General features: G+C 34.2%; 1 protein-coding gene across 3 annotated transcripts; it reads right to left on the reverse strand.

The window, feature by feature from the left end:
- Window positions 1–5,510: 5,510 nt before the first annotated feature.
- LOC108731138 (tripartite motif-containing protein 2) lies at window positions 5,511–15,073 on the reverse strand. 3 transcript variants are annotated; one of them, XM_018461284.1, is made up of 12 exons: window positions 15,020–15,073; window positions 13,533–13,730; window positions 8,661–8,823; window positions 8,388–8,561; window positions 8,096–8,299; window positions 7,471–7,719; window positions 7,218–7,392; window positions 6,604–7,040; window positions 6,353–6,535; window positions 6,170–6,277; window positions 5,941–6,079; window positions 5,511–5,785 (listed from the first exon to the last, which is right to left on the reverse strand). In XM_018461284.1, exons 2-12 carry the CDS (start codon window positions 13,550–13,552, stop codon window positions 5,547–5,549), a joined length of 2,091 nt encoding a protein of 696 aa, XP_018316786.1. In that variant the 5' UTR covers window positions 13,553–13,730; window positions 15,020–15,073; the 3' UTR covers window positions 5,511–5,546. The 3 variants fall into 3 exon arrangements, with proteins under 3 accessions (XP_018316786.1, XP_018316787.1, XP_018316784.1); XM_018461285.1 differs by lacking the exons at window positions 13,533–13,730; window positions 15,020–15,073 and adding an exon at window positions 9,326–9,683 and having other exon boundaries at window positions 7,471–7,710; XM_018461282.1 differs by lacking the exons at window positions 13,533–13,730; window positions 15,020–15,073 and adding an exon at window positions 9,326–9,683.
- Between the last annotated feature and the right edge of the window lie 821 nt (window positions 15,074–15,894).

Raw genomic sequence — 15,894 nt, forward strand, 5'->3', positions numbered from 1 at the left:
TATATATATATATATATACTATAGAAATATTTTCTATATATTAAAGATCCTATATAGTATAGTATATGTGTGTGCGTTACGTATATCATATATTTTGAAAATTTCCCTTGGAGAGAACGTTTTGGAATATACCCTAAGTTGAGAAATAGGAATTAAAAAAACGTGACATTGAATTTTATTATCTCTTGACGGGAAAATAAATTTATCTTCAAGTATTGTATTTAATTAAAACCACTAGGTGAATCAAGCTTACATATTTATTTACAATGTATTTTATATTACAGCATGATAGAGTCATGATATATAAGTGTTACAGTTATAGCTGACGTATGACTAGATTAAACAATATCAAAAAATACAAACAAGAAATATATATCAGTCTGAGTTTGCATGGTGTTTGCGATGGGTGGCTGAATGGTTTATATATTAAAAAAAAAAAAACAAGGGAAAACGGATACTGAATCAATTGATATGCTACTTATGATAGACACTTAGGCAACAATAGGACGTTGACGTACAATATAAATCAGGCTTAGCTTTTAGGATCAGACTTTGAATAAAATGACACACCTTCACGTTACAATTCAATGCGTTACGTTCTCAATGACTCTAGATACGTCGAATAACAAATAGGACCAGAAATTTCGGAATATAGGTCTATATTGTATAGTTGCGTAATCGATACAGATCACTGCGACGAAAGTTCTAATTTGATTCTCGATCTGCAATTCCGTTTCCATTTTAACACTTTGAAACGTTACGTCGTACATACGTGAACATATTTCTTACTGGGAATTATAGAATTGAATTTATATATTAGGAATAACATGATTTTTTTCATTTAATTCTCATTCATCACTTATATGATTGACCCAAATAGCAAAATGCTAGCCAATTTGATCATGATTTTAGAATAGATTCTTGTTCACTGTGTCCTCTTTAAAAGTCTGGTTTCTACCATTACGATTTGTCAGCCGTAATATAACAGAAATACAGTAGGAATGGAGTATACCTTGCCATCATAATATCATAATGCAAGGCTTGCTTCGATTTCTGATACTTTTCTATCGATATTAGAAACGACAGTAGACTATACTTGGTTATTGCTGAAGTTCTGTTAACATAGATTCTGTTCCAAAACTGCAAATGTTGAAAATTTGAAAATAGTGTAACGAAAATAGTGTAACTACAGATTTTCAGCATTGACAATGAATTTTGAAACACAGCCTTTTATATGCAACACACACATACACAGTTTACAATACATGCTCTTGGCAGGTTTAACTATCTGGGTGAGTGAAGAATACGTTTTTCCAAACGTCATACTTCCCAAGAAAATGTAGATATGATTCGTAACGATCAAAGTGTTAAGCGCATACACAGATCAATTTGAACAAAAATATATATATATATGAATCAATCGTCGTAAGATATAAACTGTACGATGGCATCTTCTCAATAAAGGCACTGTTATGCTTTTCGCTAAGGACTAACGTGATAATGCATTTTATAGTGACTCGTCGTATTCATACATACATACAAGCAATATGCGACGGTTTATATTAAATGTAGCCTATGATAGATCACTCTGCAAAGCAGTTCACAAGGAATGTCGTATCTCTACGAAACAATCCGAAAAATAGGAAGCTATTGAAAAATTTTGCATTCGCTGCAAAAATGCAAACCGCAAAACTCATCATTATCTATTTTCATTAAAATTTAAATTGCAATGTCATGTAGGTTCAACATAGCTTTGCATATTCCAAGAAAAATTTTCACGATATAACAAGAATTCTCGTCGATATTAACATGGCAAACGATTCTAAAAAATGAAACTCGTATAAGTCACATAAAAGATAAAATGGCATAAAAATATTAAGACTAATTCTTTCAAGAATTGATTCTATATGGATATATATATAAGTATGTTGCGTGAAAAAATAATCAATTGATTCTATGTGGATATAAGTATGTTGCGTGAAAAAATAATCTTCTGCTTTTTGAGATAGAGACTGTAAGCCGTACGTATGTAAGTTTATCACTTTCAGTGTCAAGAAGTAAGTATCGAAGGATAAGTAGATATGCATCATGATGATATTTAGCTAATACTTCATGATTGTAATCATAGTTTTCAGACGGGCATTGGATATTTCTGGATGTACGAAAAAGAGCGACGCAATAAATCCTGCTTAAATTTTCATGCCAGTCCCTCATAATTTATCCAAAGTAACTTAAACAATGTATATGTTGTTAAACACACGTTTCAACAATGAAACCATTTGAACGGTGAAATTTATAAAAATTGAGATTGTTCTTTTAATAACAAATTCAGTTATGGTGATACTGTAGGCCTTCAAAAAAGTGAGTCATTGTTGAAAGAATCATGTCTTTCACGAAATTTAAGAAACATCTCTATATAAACAAACCATGTCGCCAATTCTATCAAAATGTATGATAATACTGAAAAGATATATGTACAACTTTTATCATATTTCTAGTTATTTGCGTAGCTATCTTACACTAATTATAGTTTAGGTTTTTTATTAAAAATCATGTAGTGTCGAATTTCTTGTTTGTTAGGAAAACAAGAAACTTTTGCAAGTAATAAATGCTATGAAAATAAAATAGAAGAAAAAAAGAAAGAAAAAATAAAGTGTAAGAAATGTGACAGATAGAATGAATAAAACGTGAAATAATTTAAAAATATTAACAGTTTCACAAATTTAAAAAAATGTTTTCATGATTTTAATTAAAGAAGATGCTCATATAGTTTACTGAAACCTTTTTATCTCAACAATATGATATCCAAGCAATCATATGATGAAGCTATTCATATGATTGATTTTACGTAATGCAAAGCTCTGCATTCTATCGTAGAAAGAATGTATTTTAAAATAATAGAAAGGCAGTGTATATATAATACTTCTATATAACATTATACATCTGCGAATAATGATACTCTCCTGAAACAAATCAAGACAAGTTGTTCAGATTATTTTGATAATCTAGTGCCACGATATAATCTTTTTATAATAATTACAAAATTTATAAATACATTAGATAAGGAAAAAATTAAACCTGTTATGAAAATATAATATATCCAATTGAAAAATCTGTCTAAGCATTAAATCGATCAATTGCAAATATTAATTAAAATATTTGATAAAAAGAAGATAGTTAAAGACAAGTTTTATCTAAAGTAATATAAATTTACTTTTTTAATTTTATTTTTATTACTTATGTTTATTACTTTGTTTTATAGGATAAACATTCTTGTAACTGGATTTCAATTTTATCTTATTGTTAGATAAACTTGTGCTTGTACAGTCTGTCTAAGAAGAGCGCAATATAACTTTCGACAAATCATCAACGGTATTTAGGGCCGATTGTATCATCTTTTGGTAAAGTTTACCTGTTAGGTAAATCTGGCAATCCGCGCACGTGATTGGATAATCTTATCTAACAGGTAAAATTTATCAAGAAATTGGAACAATCGGCCCTTATTGTTTCATACCACTTTACCGCCTCATACTCATACTATTTTATCCACTTGTTTACAAACACCTTGGACTTTTTTGCAGCCACGTCCTATGACATTTTCGGTCCTTTCGAGTGCATGAAAAGAAAAGCAGCTTCGAATTTTTTAGCGTACGCAGCCACTCATTATTAAATACTTATGTCGTTTTTTGGCAAAAATCGCACAATAACTAAGACTTTCCATATAATGCGTCGTAGGAGAAAAATTTCTATCTACTCGTTAAAAAGTTTTTGATGTAACAATTCCCAAATAAAAGTTTGTCACGCTCTTATTAGACACACTATGTAAAATTGGTAGAAAGTATACCTCAGAGATGTCAAACAATAATTGACAACGGCGGTAATTGAACAACTTATTAATACAAAAAAGCGTTCTACTGATATTTTTAAAAAAATTTGATAATGAGACAAATACAGTATCTTTTCATTGTTAAATTGCTAGTCAATTTAAAACTTGTGGCATTGCTGCGATATTCAGTGACGAAAAATTATTTCGGGGCGCGCGGCTTAAAGGACTACATACGTAGTACATAAATTCACATAGAATTATACAAGCACTTAAAATCCAGCTAGACCGTTAAAGCCATTGATCTTCTATTGGTTGTGTACAGTATCTTTTTAAATTCAGTAATAATAAAAAGAAAAAGATCATTTTCCGATTGAAGATTCTGTGGCACCTAGATTACAATTTTAGAATAATTAAATTAATTATTATTTGCATATATTATTTCTTACAACATTCAATATATGATAAATTATAATTGCAATTGTCATATATGAATGTGTGGTTGATGTGCAAAGAAGACAAATACAACTTTTAAGCTTAATTTTAGAAAATCGGGAAAGGATTATCATCCACCGATGTATCCAGATTAATCATCAACAACAAAGTTGTTTTATGCATTCAAACGATTAAATATTAATCGCAATGACTTAAAAAAATTATCAAATATAAAAAGTATATATACATAAGTACTGAGCATTTCGAGTGACTTTATTTTACGAATGGTAAAAACTTTGTATTCCCACAGATATGCAGAAAACAAGAGAAAGCAACACTGAACACAAAGAAATTAAATAAGTTTAGATGAAAAAGCAAACTATAAACTGTAATATATATAGTACTATATATAGCAAATCGAAATTAAAATAGTAATGTCAAGTTTATTTTGACAATCCTTATCTCAATTCGATGCTTCATTCCTATTATCGTGGATATCTCGAATCCGTTCATTTTTTTCACCTATTTAAAATGGTTTAAAAAATCTCTAAAAATTTACAAATATACTTTTAATTTTGTAGAACAAATGTTTAAACTTTATTTTGGAAAATAATAAAATGTAGTATAATATAATAAGAATTAAGATCCGACTGTGTAAATGTACAACATACATACGTTAGAGAGCGCCAATGATCGGTCAAAGTTAGATGTTATGAATATAATATACATTCTTTATTTTTAAATTTTAATTATCTCAGTAGTATAATATAATTATCGAAGAAGTCATAAAAGAAATCATAAGTCGGATAAAAGTGAGATATAAAGTTTTGAAAAAACATGCAAGAACTTCAAATTCTTCAAAAAATAAAATTTTTGAAGTATACAAAAATGAGTGATGCAGAAAATTCCGTGCTGTTTACAGGAAAATGTGACAGCCGCGGTCGCCACACCGCGATATCTCCTTCAATACAAACTTTTTTAAGAGAGATTAAGAAACGTCGGATCCGTTTCCAACAGAAATCGATCGGACATGAAATACCCAGAATAGTAGAGAAAGAGTTAATGTCAAGTTTGACATTACTATTTTTTATCTCATATCTTATACTAATTTTTATAAATTATATATAAAAATTTATAAAAACATAGGCATTACATTCGTAATATGTGATGTTACAAGTTCCACAAAAACCTGAATAAATAATTCTAAATTAGACTGACTTTTGGTACCTTCGCAATGAGTTTTCTTCCCGTCCGCGATTTGAATTTTGATGCTTAAACAAATGACTTTTTACCAGTACCTATATTTTTTTATACAATCATTGCCTAAGTCCACCACCACTAGGTGATTATTTGGCAGCACAGCTATGCCTGAGGGACGTCGCAATTTCGAGCTGTGTGAATCGATTTCGGTTAAGATATTACCTCCCCCTAACTTTGAAACTTGTATTATGCTACGACCCTTGTCTGTACGAGTACCGATAATTTTGCCATCTGCATCTACAGCTATTCCTCCGTAGATACCTTTTCCTGTCATATATAAATTAGATATGCTAAAATTATCTTCGTTACACGATAAAATGTTTCTTATTTTTGTATAGTATGTCGCAGCAATAGTATATCTTTCGATTCATTTTCAGTTAAACAATATTTCAAACAAATATATAGTTATATATAAAACTTACCTTTGCCCTCAGGATATATTTCTTCGGAGAAATCTCCCTTTGCGGAAAACACTTGAATTCTGCTATCGGCAACTAAAATCTCACCGGCCGGACCGACAGTTACAGAACTGATTAGCTTGAACGTGCTTCTCTTACCAACCTGTTAATGTTTCGTGATGACTATACGAGGACCATACGAAACAACTTGCAGTGAAAATTTATATATGTATTTATGTAAACAAAAATTAACCTGGAATAGTATCTTCCCGTCTGAGTCAAATACGAATACACAGCTTTGACCGTTGTCAGCGACAAGTATGTGCCCATAACTCTTGTCCACTGCAATGTCTATGGGTTCCTAGAACATAAAGACAACGTTACAATTAAGAAATATTTAAGTGCATTGTGCGTGTTTGCGATAAAAATTACTAACTTGAAATGCGTTATGCGTGAAAGATCGGATTGTGTCACCCAATGAAGTCATTTCCGTAATCTTTCGCGTTCGCCAATTCACGACTACGAGACCTTGTTGAGATATACCTATTCCCGTACAACTGCGACCCTCTAAGCCTTCATTGTTTATGTGCCTATGAAACTCCAAATCACAATTGAGTACCTGAAGCAATATGAAAAAAATTAAATACTTTGTAAAGTACCATGTTCTCAATATTGTTCCAAACAAACCTTAATACGAGAATTTCCAGTATCTAAAATATAGATCATCCCTTCATCGTCCACTGCGACTGAAACAGGCTGGTGAAACTCATCTTTTCCGTTACCACGTCTTCCATATGTTTTAATAGGTTCATTATGCTCAGTCGTATCGAAAAATAGCGGATAATCTTTAATAGGTCGTTCGAACACCGACACCTTCAAAACATATCGACTTGCAGTTGGTGGCCGGAAGTAAATTTCGTAAGTTCCATTCTCCAAATCTTTCACTTCTGTCTCAATAGGAGCATTCTGACTTTCTGCATGCATATTATCAGCAAGCGTTAATTCGGCGTTAATAAGATCACCACCGACATTTCGAGGATGACCGTGATAATCTACCGTTTCGACTACGACGATCGTTTGTAGCTTTATTATAGCTAGATCCTTCAATCTGGCTCGGCACAAACCTGATGTAAAAGGCATACAGAAAATACGTCGTATTATAACAGCCTTTAAAGCATCTGATTCATATTATATTTTGATGTTAAATTATGACATCAGAAGAAACACACGACGTATTGTAATAAATGAGTAACTTTTTTTAAAGCGAGAGAACTTTATTACATTATTAATCTTTAAGATACCTGGTAATGTTGTACTAGAACGTACTCGTCCCACGTTACTCAATGCTTGCTCTAATTGAAAGAGAGCGTCAAAAAAAAAAATAAAGGCATTCTCTTTAGGTTCGCTGAGAGCGGTTGCTGCATCAAGTTGATCCGACAAGCTGTTAATACGTTGAGTAATATTTCGGACCTCGACCTGTAAGATTGAATCTCACTTGTAAAATGATACGCGCGAGAAGTAACGTTATATCAATATATTCTTATTATCCTATACCTGATATTGTAATCCTTCGCACTCTCTCTCCACTTTGGTTTTTTCTGCCTCAATAAGAGAATGTTGTTCTTCAAGTACGTGTTTCTTGTCACGAGCAGCAGCGGTCACAGCAGCTTGCAATTCCGTGCGACGTTTCTCTATTTTTGCGATGATCTCAGCAAATTCCGTATCCACTGCGCTCAAACATTTTTCCGTAGAGGCTTCCAAACGTTGCAGTTCCGTGCTCACAGAATCTTGTGCCTGTGTTAACTAAAAACATAACTCTTAACTCAGTAAAGATCAAGCTTACATATATATCTTATTGTGTATATGTGTGTGTGTGTATGAGTATAAACTTGTAAGTCTTATTTGATACGCACAAGTATAGTAAAAATTAAGCAACACTATTACAAAAATTATTATAAGATATTTTTGTAAAAAATTTTAAATTATAAACGATATACTTGTATTTCAAATGGTTTTTTGGATATAAGCATTAGGTATACATTTACATCAACAGACACATAAAGCATATAAAAATAAGTATATAATATTTAAAAAATAAGAATAAAGCACATTAAAAAAATATATTAACTTATTAATATAAAACATAATTAAAAACTAAAAAAGAAAAACTAGTTTTCACCTTGGATATACACTCATTAGCTTTATACAGCAATATTTCGGACATTCTTTTTATCGCAATACTAAAAGGGATAATTGTATGTTCTGTGCATCCAGGTGACGTTCCTGCATGTGTCCCACTAGTACATACTGTACAGAACACTGTATCACATGTTTCACAAAATAATAATTCCTGATTTATATGAACTGAACACTTTGGGATGACCTGCAAGTAAATAGATACAATGATACTGAGACTTTTTAAGAAAAAAAATTTATCTGTATAACAAATTGACAATTCTGCTCAAACATACCTCTCGTCTTTGTCGAGACATAAGGTCCAGCAGTTGATTTACGAGAAAACTCGGGGGCAGTGCAGGTACCCCTCCACGAGGAATAGTTATTAATTCTCTACAAATGGGACATCTAAATGCTCCTGTCTCTCGAGTTTGAGACGCAGCAATTCTTGTTAAACAATGTAAACATACCTATAAATGGATAAGATTATCAAGATATATAAGATCGAGATATATATATGTGCAATAAGTATATATAATTATATGTTTTATTCTATACGTAAATCATACCGTGTGTGAACATGGTAGTAATTTAGGTGTATGCTCGCTGCCATCGTAAACACAGAGACAGGTGCCACATGTTAAAAAACTCTCATTAAAGTCTTCATAATTTATACTGACTGTCTCTACGAGCATGGAGCTCATGCTGACCATCCTCTCCCCAAGCCGCGTCCTAAAAGAAACAATAAAAATTACAAATTAAAGTCAACACAATTCAAATATCGTAGCACATAAAATATTAAAAAATAATATTTAAAAAATATATATATATAATATACATAATGTATGCTAAAAGTATAATTAAGATAAAAATGAATTAAAAATATACATAATTCATACATAATCATTATTGTATAATCAATGATCTGTTTAAAAATAACTTCTTGTTTCAAGACTTGCAAAAGTTTTTGCACATGAAGGTAAAAATTTCTGTAAAAAAAAAAACATTTTACGTATCAATTTATAATTATTAAGACAAACAATACATTTAAAAATGACATTCTGTTATTCACAATTTTGTTAAAATATTGCTGGAAATAAGCTAAAACAAAATACGTTTTTGATAACCGTATAGATCGTTTCTCTCAGTGACAGTCTACGATCAATCGCTTGTTGCATGAGCGTGATCAAAACAATATATCACGAGATACATCTGCCGAAAAAGTAGCACTCACTGTATAGCTAAACGCAACGCTTCCATAATGGATATATTCTAGTCGCCGCTCTAAAGTCTACGCTCCACCATCCGCTCCACCGTCAACAACGCACGTATAGCCCTGTTACTCGAGGTTTCTCGGTAATCCTGAAGAATCCAACGATCGTGGACATGTCGGGCTAACGCATCGATTCTGTCTCCCGAGACAAAAGAGAAAGATCCACGAAGAAATCACAACCGCGTCGTCGAATCGCGACGGACAACCCCGAGCGTGTTTGATTGAATCAATTCCGAAAATCGGAATTCCTCGCAAACGGAGAGCCCTCGGAAACGCGGATCGTTTCCGAGCGAGCGAGCGACGCGTTTTCTACGTTAACGGCCGCATGTCTCGCGGATATATAAATAAATCGCCGGGACGCTCGGACCACGGCGATGACGAGAGCGAGACGTTCGCGCCTGTCTTCGGCCCTTTGTCTACCTCCGTTCCTCGCGCTCCATCACCCGGATGAGCGGAGGGAACGAATTCACGCACGCGACATCGAATTCCGCGCGCCGCATCACGGACTGACGCGACGGATTTTTTTCAGCGACGGATTTTTTTCGCAACAAAGAAAAGCTGGGGATCCCTCGGCCGAATACTTTTTATTTTTTTTTTTTTTGAGGAAGCCTCGATCGTGGTCGAGGTCTTATCGCCGCGCGTTACGCACACACGGGCGCTGATCGCGCGAAATCAGCGGGGACGACGTCGAATCTCCGAGAAGCGCGGAGCATTTTTCTCAAACAAAACACAGACGGACGCGCAGGACAACGTCAGCGGATGGCGCGGCGAGCCGCATCAGCTGCAGCGAGCAGCGACTCACGTTCGTGCTACAGCCAGCTACAGCTGCGCGCGTTCACTTCGTCATCCGCACTCCGCGGCTCACCGCTGATCTCACTGGCTACGTTTACACCGCGGCCTATACAATAGATGTCCTTGTTTATCCTGTATAGTAGCTACGTTTACACCGTGCGCTTAGTCCGCGACCTAAATGCACGGTGTCTTTGTTTAACCTACAGGATAAACAAGGACATCTATTGTCTAGGCCGCGACCTAAATGCACGGTGTAAACATAGCCATAGACATCTATCGTATAGGCCAAAGGCTACGTTTATTTACACCGTGCATTTAGGCCGCGGCCTATACAATAGATGTCCTTGTTTATCCTGTAAGTTAAACAAAGGCTACGTTTACACCGTGCGCTTAGTCCGCGACTAAATTAATTTTAATTGAGAACGTCAACACGGTCAAAGTTAGATGTTTCGAATAATATATATATTCTTTATTAAATCGATTTATTTCAAATATATGATTGCGCGCCGATAATTTTTCGGAGTTGAAAGTCCGAAAAATTATCGACGCGCAATCATATCTGAAATAAATCGATTTAATAAAGAATATATATATTATTCGAAACATCCAACTTTGACCGTGTTGACGTTCTCTATTTGATGTATTCATATATACGGTCATTTCTTAAGTCTTAATAATCTCAATTGGTTTAACTTATCCTTTATCTTTTTTTAATTCTCTAACTAAAAAAAGTAAAAAGTATAATTTAAATTAAAATTAATCTACATTGGTAGAGATTAAAATTAATTTACATTGGTAGAAATGGATATAATTTTGATTCTGTCTGTGGATGTGAATGAGTTTGGAAGCAAGTTTTTCGACGATGATGTATGTATACGGTCCTGGAGATCGTAAGAGCGGGAGGGACGGCAAACGCGAGGTTGAATCACGGAGGAGAGTGTGAGAGAAATAGGCAACGCGCCATGTATCGCACAACGGCATAAAGAAACATGCGTGCACGGCCGTGTAAACCCGTGAACTCTCCACAGTCTCCACTGCGCAGTCTGAAAGGTGCAGCGACCGGCAAAATAATGTTTGCGCTTGTACTTGTGGATGCACGTGCGTGTGTGCTCCACCTACTGCTTGGAGTCGCATACAAATGATCTCTCGAATTCGATGTTAGACAGAGTATTAATCGTGAAGCTTCGAAATGTACAGACAACATAAAGCGTAAAATCAGGAGGTCTGTCTGATAATAAGACATCTTAAAACATTTTTGCGTATCTAAGAAACAGTTAAAGCTATCTTGAAGACGTTAGACGTCTTGTGTCCTTTTTTAGACTTCGTATTGTTTGAGTAATAGTGAATTCAATTGGATGCACTTAGTTCACACTGGTATACATTAAAGGTGTCGTACACAAAATGACGTAAAATTGTGTGTTTAATGTAAATATTTAAAAAATGGATTGAACCATGAAATCTTCAATATATACATTTTATTGCTATTAAGTAAAATCTGTATTTTATAATTCGAAATATTTGCATTTTATTTGTACATAAATTAAATCAGTGTACAACGGCTTTAATATGCACTAATGCGCACTAGCGCGTTCAACCGATTCGACACTTTGTTTTTGATCTTACAAAAGAATAAATATATAAGCAAATAAATGAATGAATAAATAAATAAATGCAATAAATTCAATGATAATAGGTCAATATTAGAGCAAATTTAGATCACAATTATAAAACTAGTTTATTCCAATTGTAAAAAGTATACTAGTTTTCACAATACGATATCTTGTAAGGGACGTTTCGACTTAGTCATCATCAGCCAACATAAAAATCGAATAATATAATATGACACAAACGTTATTATAATAAATCGTTTTACATTAATTGTCAATACGTGGTCAAATTTTAAAAGCAATTAAAATCGTTTTACGCATGAAAATACATATAATTTTGAATTAAATTACAAGTGACTACAAAGCCTGCATGATGAATGAACATATTAAATGATATTCTTCAGCCCAATTGTTCAATAACTGTTTCTTCGTTCAATAGCGAAAAAATAGAGTCCAATGTTAAATTTTGATTAAGTGAGTCATTGAATTTATTGCATTGCAAAATAGAGCTTGACACTATTGATTAAATAAATAAATGTATAAAAAGAATGTAAGTACGATGTATATATCTAATTTACAAAATTTATGTATACATGAAAGTATTTTAATAAAAAATAATATTTTTAGAGTAATAAGATATTATATAGACACGTATATATAATACAGAATGCTTATATAATTTAAATGTGAAAGAAATATATAATTATATTACAAATATTATAAAGATAGCTGTAAGAGTTTCCAAAGAGAACAAGAAAGTCAAAATAATGTTTGACGTCATACTGATCAATTGTTGATCGAATTTATGTCATTTTTTTGTCATGGTTCAGTCAATACGACATTGGGTCTGTTTTTTGTAGCTAAACTAGTGTACACTTGGAACTTAAAATGAGATAAGTATATGTTTAATATTTGGCGAAAGCGAGAAAGAGAATTGTAATGCAGTTTAGTGCAGGAATAAAAAACAAATCTATTTTATTTTAACTTTCTTATGTTCTCCTAGAGTTTTTATTCTCTCGCGCATTACCTCGAATACATTTCATTTGGCGCTCATATAACGCTCGCGGGACTATTTGTCCTTGTTAACATTTAAATAAAGATAAACAACAAGAATGAAATGATTCCATGAGCGTTGCGAGCGTCGATTATGTCTTCTATCTATTTATTTAACTTCAATGAATTTTAACACGAAATTAAAGTAAAACCCAGGTTTTTCAATGTAAAATTTTCTAATCAATTAATTAGTAATATTGAATTTTCGAAAAACGAAACATTATTCATTCAAAACTGCGTGTTAAGCAAAAAACTAATTTTCTCAAATACCTACAAGTTGGAAATTTTACTGGTGCGAATTTGTACCCAGATATTATATTTACGGGTTAATAGTATATTTGATATATGACGACTTCAATTTTTAACAATTTACAATGACGACTTGAAATATTTTAATTATTCGATTCTTACTCGATTACAATAAATGGAAGATTCGATCTGAACTTTACAACTATTTCATTTTTCAATACGCACTGAAGACACAAAGTCAAAATGTATGCGATTCAATTTTTTCCTGTATGTATTAATTATTGTTAAATATATACACAATTAATAATTTTTGCATCAATGATGATTGCGTTGATTCTTACAGGCTTTTTTTATAATATATGTTTTATGAATCTCACAGAGCCTTATTTATATTAAATTTAATTATATTAGGTTTGTAAAAATATATATTGTAAAAAAATAACAGGTATAAGATACGTGATACTCACATGAAAGGACAGCAGCTCATGAAGCTTTCTTTGATAATAACAAATCACTCTGATTACTTCCGCAGGTAAGAACCGAATTGTTGTCAGCCAGGAATGACCTCACGCGGTCATGACGCTTTCTTTCATTTTCCTTTTATGAATAAAGCTCACACCATATTGATCCCTCGATACTTTAAAATATCCGTAGCGGCCACCTGTCTGATGCACAAGATAAAATTTATGTCGCACTTGTCAAAACGATATTGCTGCGTCAATTAGTCACGTGATATGTTATTATATCCGCGAAGGGATCTCGATAAGGTTGTAAAAATAATTTGGAGTATTTTTAACGCGCTTTTGTCATTTTATTAACGAATCGTCGCTGTTAAGCGCTTAATAAAACAACGCACATACGGAATTTCACACTGATACAATCTTCCGTCCTTGCAGACGTGCACATCCGTTGATTCATTAAAGGAATCTCTTCGACGTCCCATCCGAGATCGATACCTGCTCTCACGTGCGCAGAAGAAACGTAAACAGTGTCGCGAGCGCGTATAAACACAGCGAGCGAAAAGTGCCGTCGTGTCGCGTACTGAGAAACCATATCAACGTGATATCAAAGTATTATGAGAGCTGGCGATGTATCTATCGCGGTGCATTAACCCCTCACCCAGAATCGATGATCGGCGGAAATCTGCGAGTATTTCGACAAATATCATTGACGCCTCTTCGAATTCCGCCTATTCGAACTCGACGACGACGATCTCATACACACTTTTTATCCTCGTTTCACTTTAATTGTTTCACAATTCTCCATCGGCATGAAACGCGTAAATCTATGAAACGGAGAGAGAAGTTGCCAAAAATATATAAAGTAAATGTCCCAGTGATCAGACTGTACCTATGTCTCCCCCGGACCCTTACATAAAATTTATTATTAATCTCAAATGCATTTTTTGTTACAATATATTACAAAGATTACAATTGTAAATTATAATATTATATTTAAAAAAGCATTTAAGATTAATAATGATATAAACAAAGTTTTATGTAAATATCCGGACGTAGCTAGATATGTATCGGTCACAGGGATGTTTACCTTACTCGCAATAAGACTTTTGCAAAAGGAAGAAAATGAATGTGAAAATAAACACGCATGAGCGAAAAATATTCGGTCAAGACGGTTTTTCGTGCCTAATAATATTTTTCTTGTGAGAATTTCCAGTTCGAGTAAACTGTGTAAAACGAACGTGAGAACCTGAGATCAACATTCACCAACGCTTGCAACGCAATATGTAGATATATATTATTCACGCACTAGCTCCCGAAGATATCTCGATGCGCAGTTTCGCGCGCGTGTCGCGAGTTGCGCGTATTTTCGTTCCGCCGAGAAAAATCCAAATATCTTTTACCGAGCGACGAGGCCGAGGTAAAACGAGCGCACGACGACTTAGACGAGTCTGCGGGGAGGCTATCGCCAAGCGAAGACGTCACCGGATACTCACTGGATCCCGAGGAAGTTTCCCTCAGCGACGCTACATCACCCGCGGCGGTCCGCGACGGGACGGATGGGGCGAGGAAGTCACAGGAGACGCCGCTCCGACGGGGACATGATCGTCACCCTTCGCGTTTCTCCTCGGGGACGATGCAAGGACGTGCGAGTATCGATCTCTCGCGCTGCAGCAGGTGTCACACGGCACCAGCTGTCGTGCTTCGCACTGCAAAGGCGGCAACCACGGCGACGATGAGGACGGCGACGACGAGGAGAAAGAGAGAGAGAGAATGAGAGGGGTTCTCCGCGCACGGGGGAAACGAAGCGGGGATGAAAACACACCCTCAGGAGTACGAATCGCGCGCACGCGCGCGCATCACGCTATCTGGGTCACGCGGCGCGCGGGCGCGACGCGCGATTTATTCGACTCCGGCTCTCGAGAGTACGGTTCGCCGACGACTTGGGTCGTCGACGATGATCCGGGTGCACGAGTACTTCAGTAGCCTGGACGCCGGTCATGTAATTTCGAGCAGAACTTTTCATTTTTCGCTCATTCTGATTCCGTATCGACTTTTTTTTTGCACTAATCATTTTTTAACGAATACAGGTCGATTAATCCGGGAATGATCACCTGAAATATTTTTATACATATCAGCTGCGAAAAAATGTGAATTGTTGTAAAATATTGTTTTCTATCCATTATAGAAATTTAATATTGGAAGATAGTGATTAATTACTTATTAAAAGTACTGTTCAGTATTTTTAATACTCAAAATAAATAATTTCCAGTATTAAATTGGATTTCTGTAAAGGATGTTTAATATATTTTCCTGTATTAATAACTATTCTTTGCGAACTTTTAAATATGTAATTCCGTCAAAAATCCGC

Source organism: Mycetomoellerius zeteki, unplaced genomic scaffold (assembly GCF_001594055.1).
Source record: "Mycetomoellerius zeteki isolate Tzet28-1 unplaced genomic scaffold, Tzet1.0 scaffold120, whole genome shotgun sequence".
Classification (NCBI taxonomy): domain Eukaryota; kingdom Metazoa; phylum Arthropoda; class Insecta; order Hymenoptera; family Formicidae; genus Mycetomoellerius; species Mycetomoellerius zeteki.

What these genes read in the sequence shown, in the direction of transcription:
- LOC108731138 (XM_018461282.1), bottom strand. Translation starts at nt 9,351, where the DNA reads ATGGAAGCGTTGCGTTTAGCTATACA. An exon ending in TACTACCATGTTCACACACG is followed by an intron (nt 8,562 to 8,660) that starts GTATGATTTACG and finishes ATCCATTTATAG; the next exon opens with GTATGTTTACATTGTTTAAC. An exon ending in CTGGAAATTCTCGTATTAAG is followed by an intron (nt 6,536 to 6,603) that starts GTTTGTTTGGAA and finishes ATATTGCTTCAG; the next exon opens with GTACTCAATTGTGATTTGGA.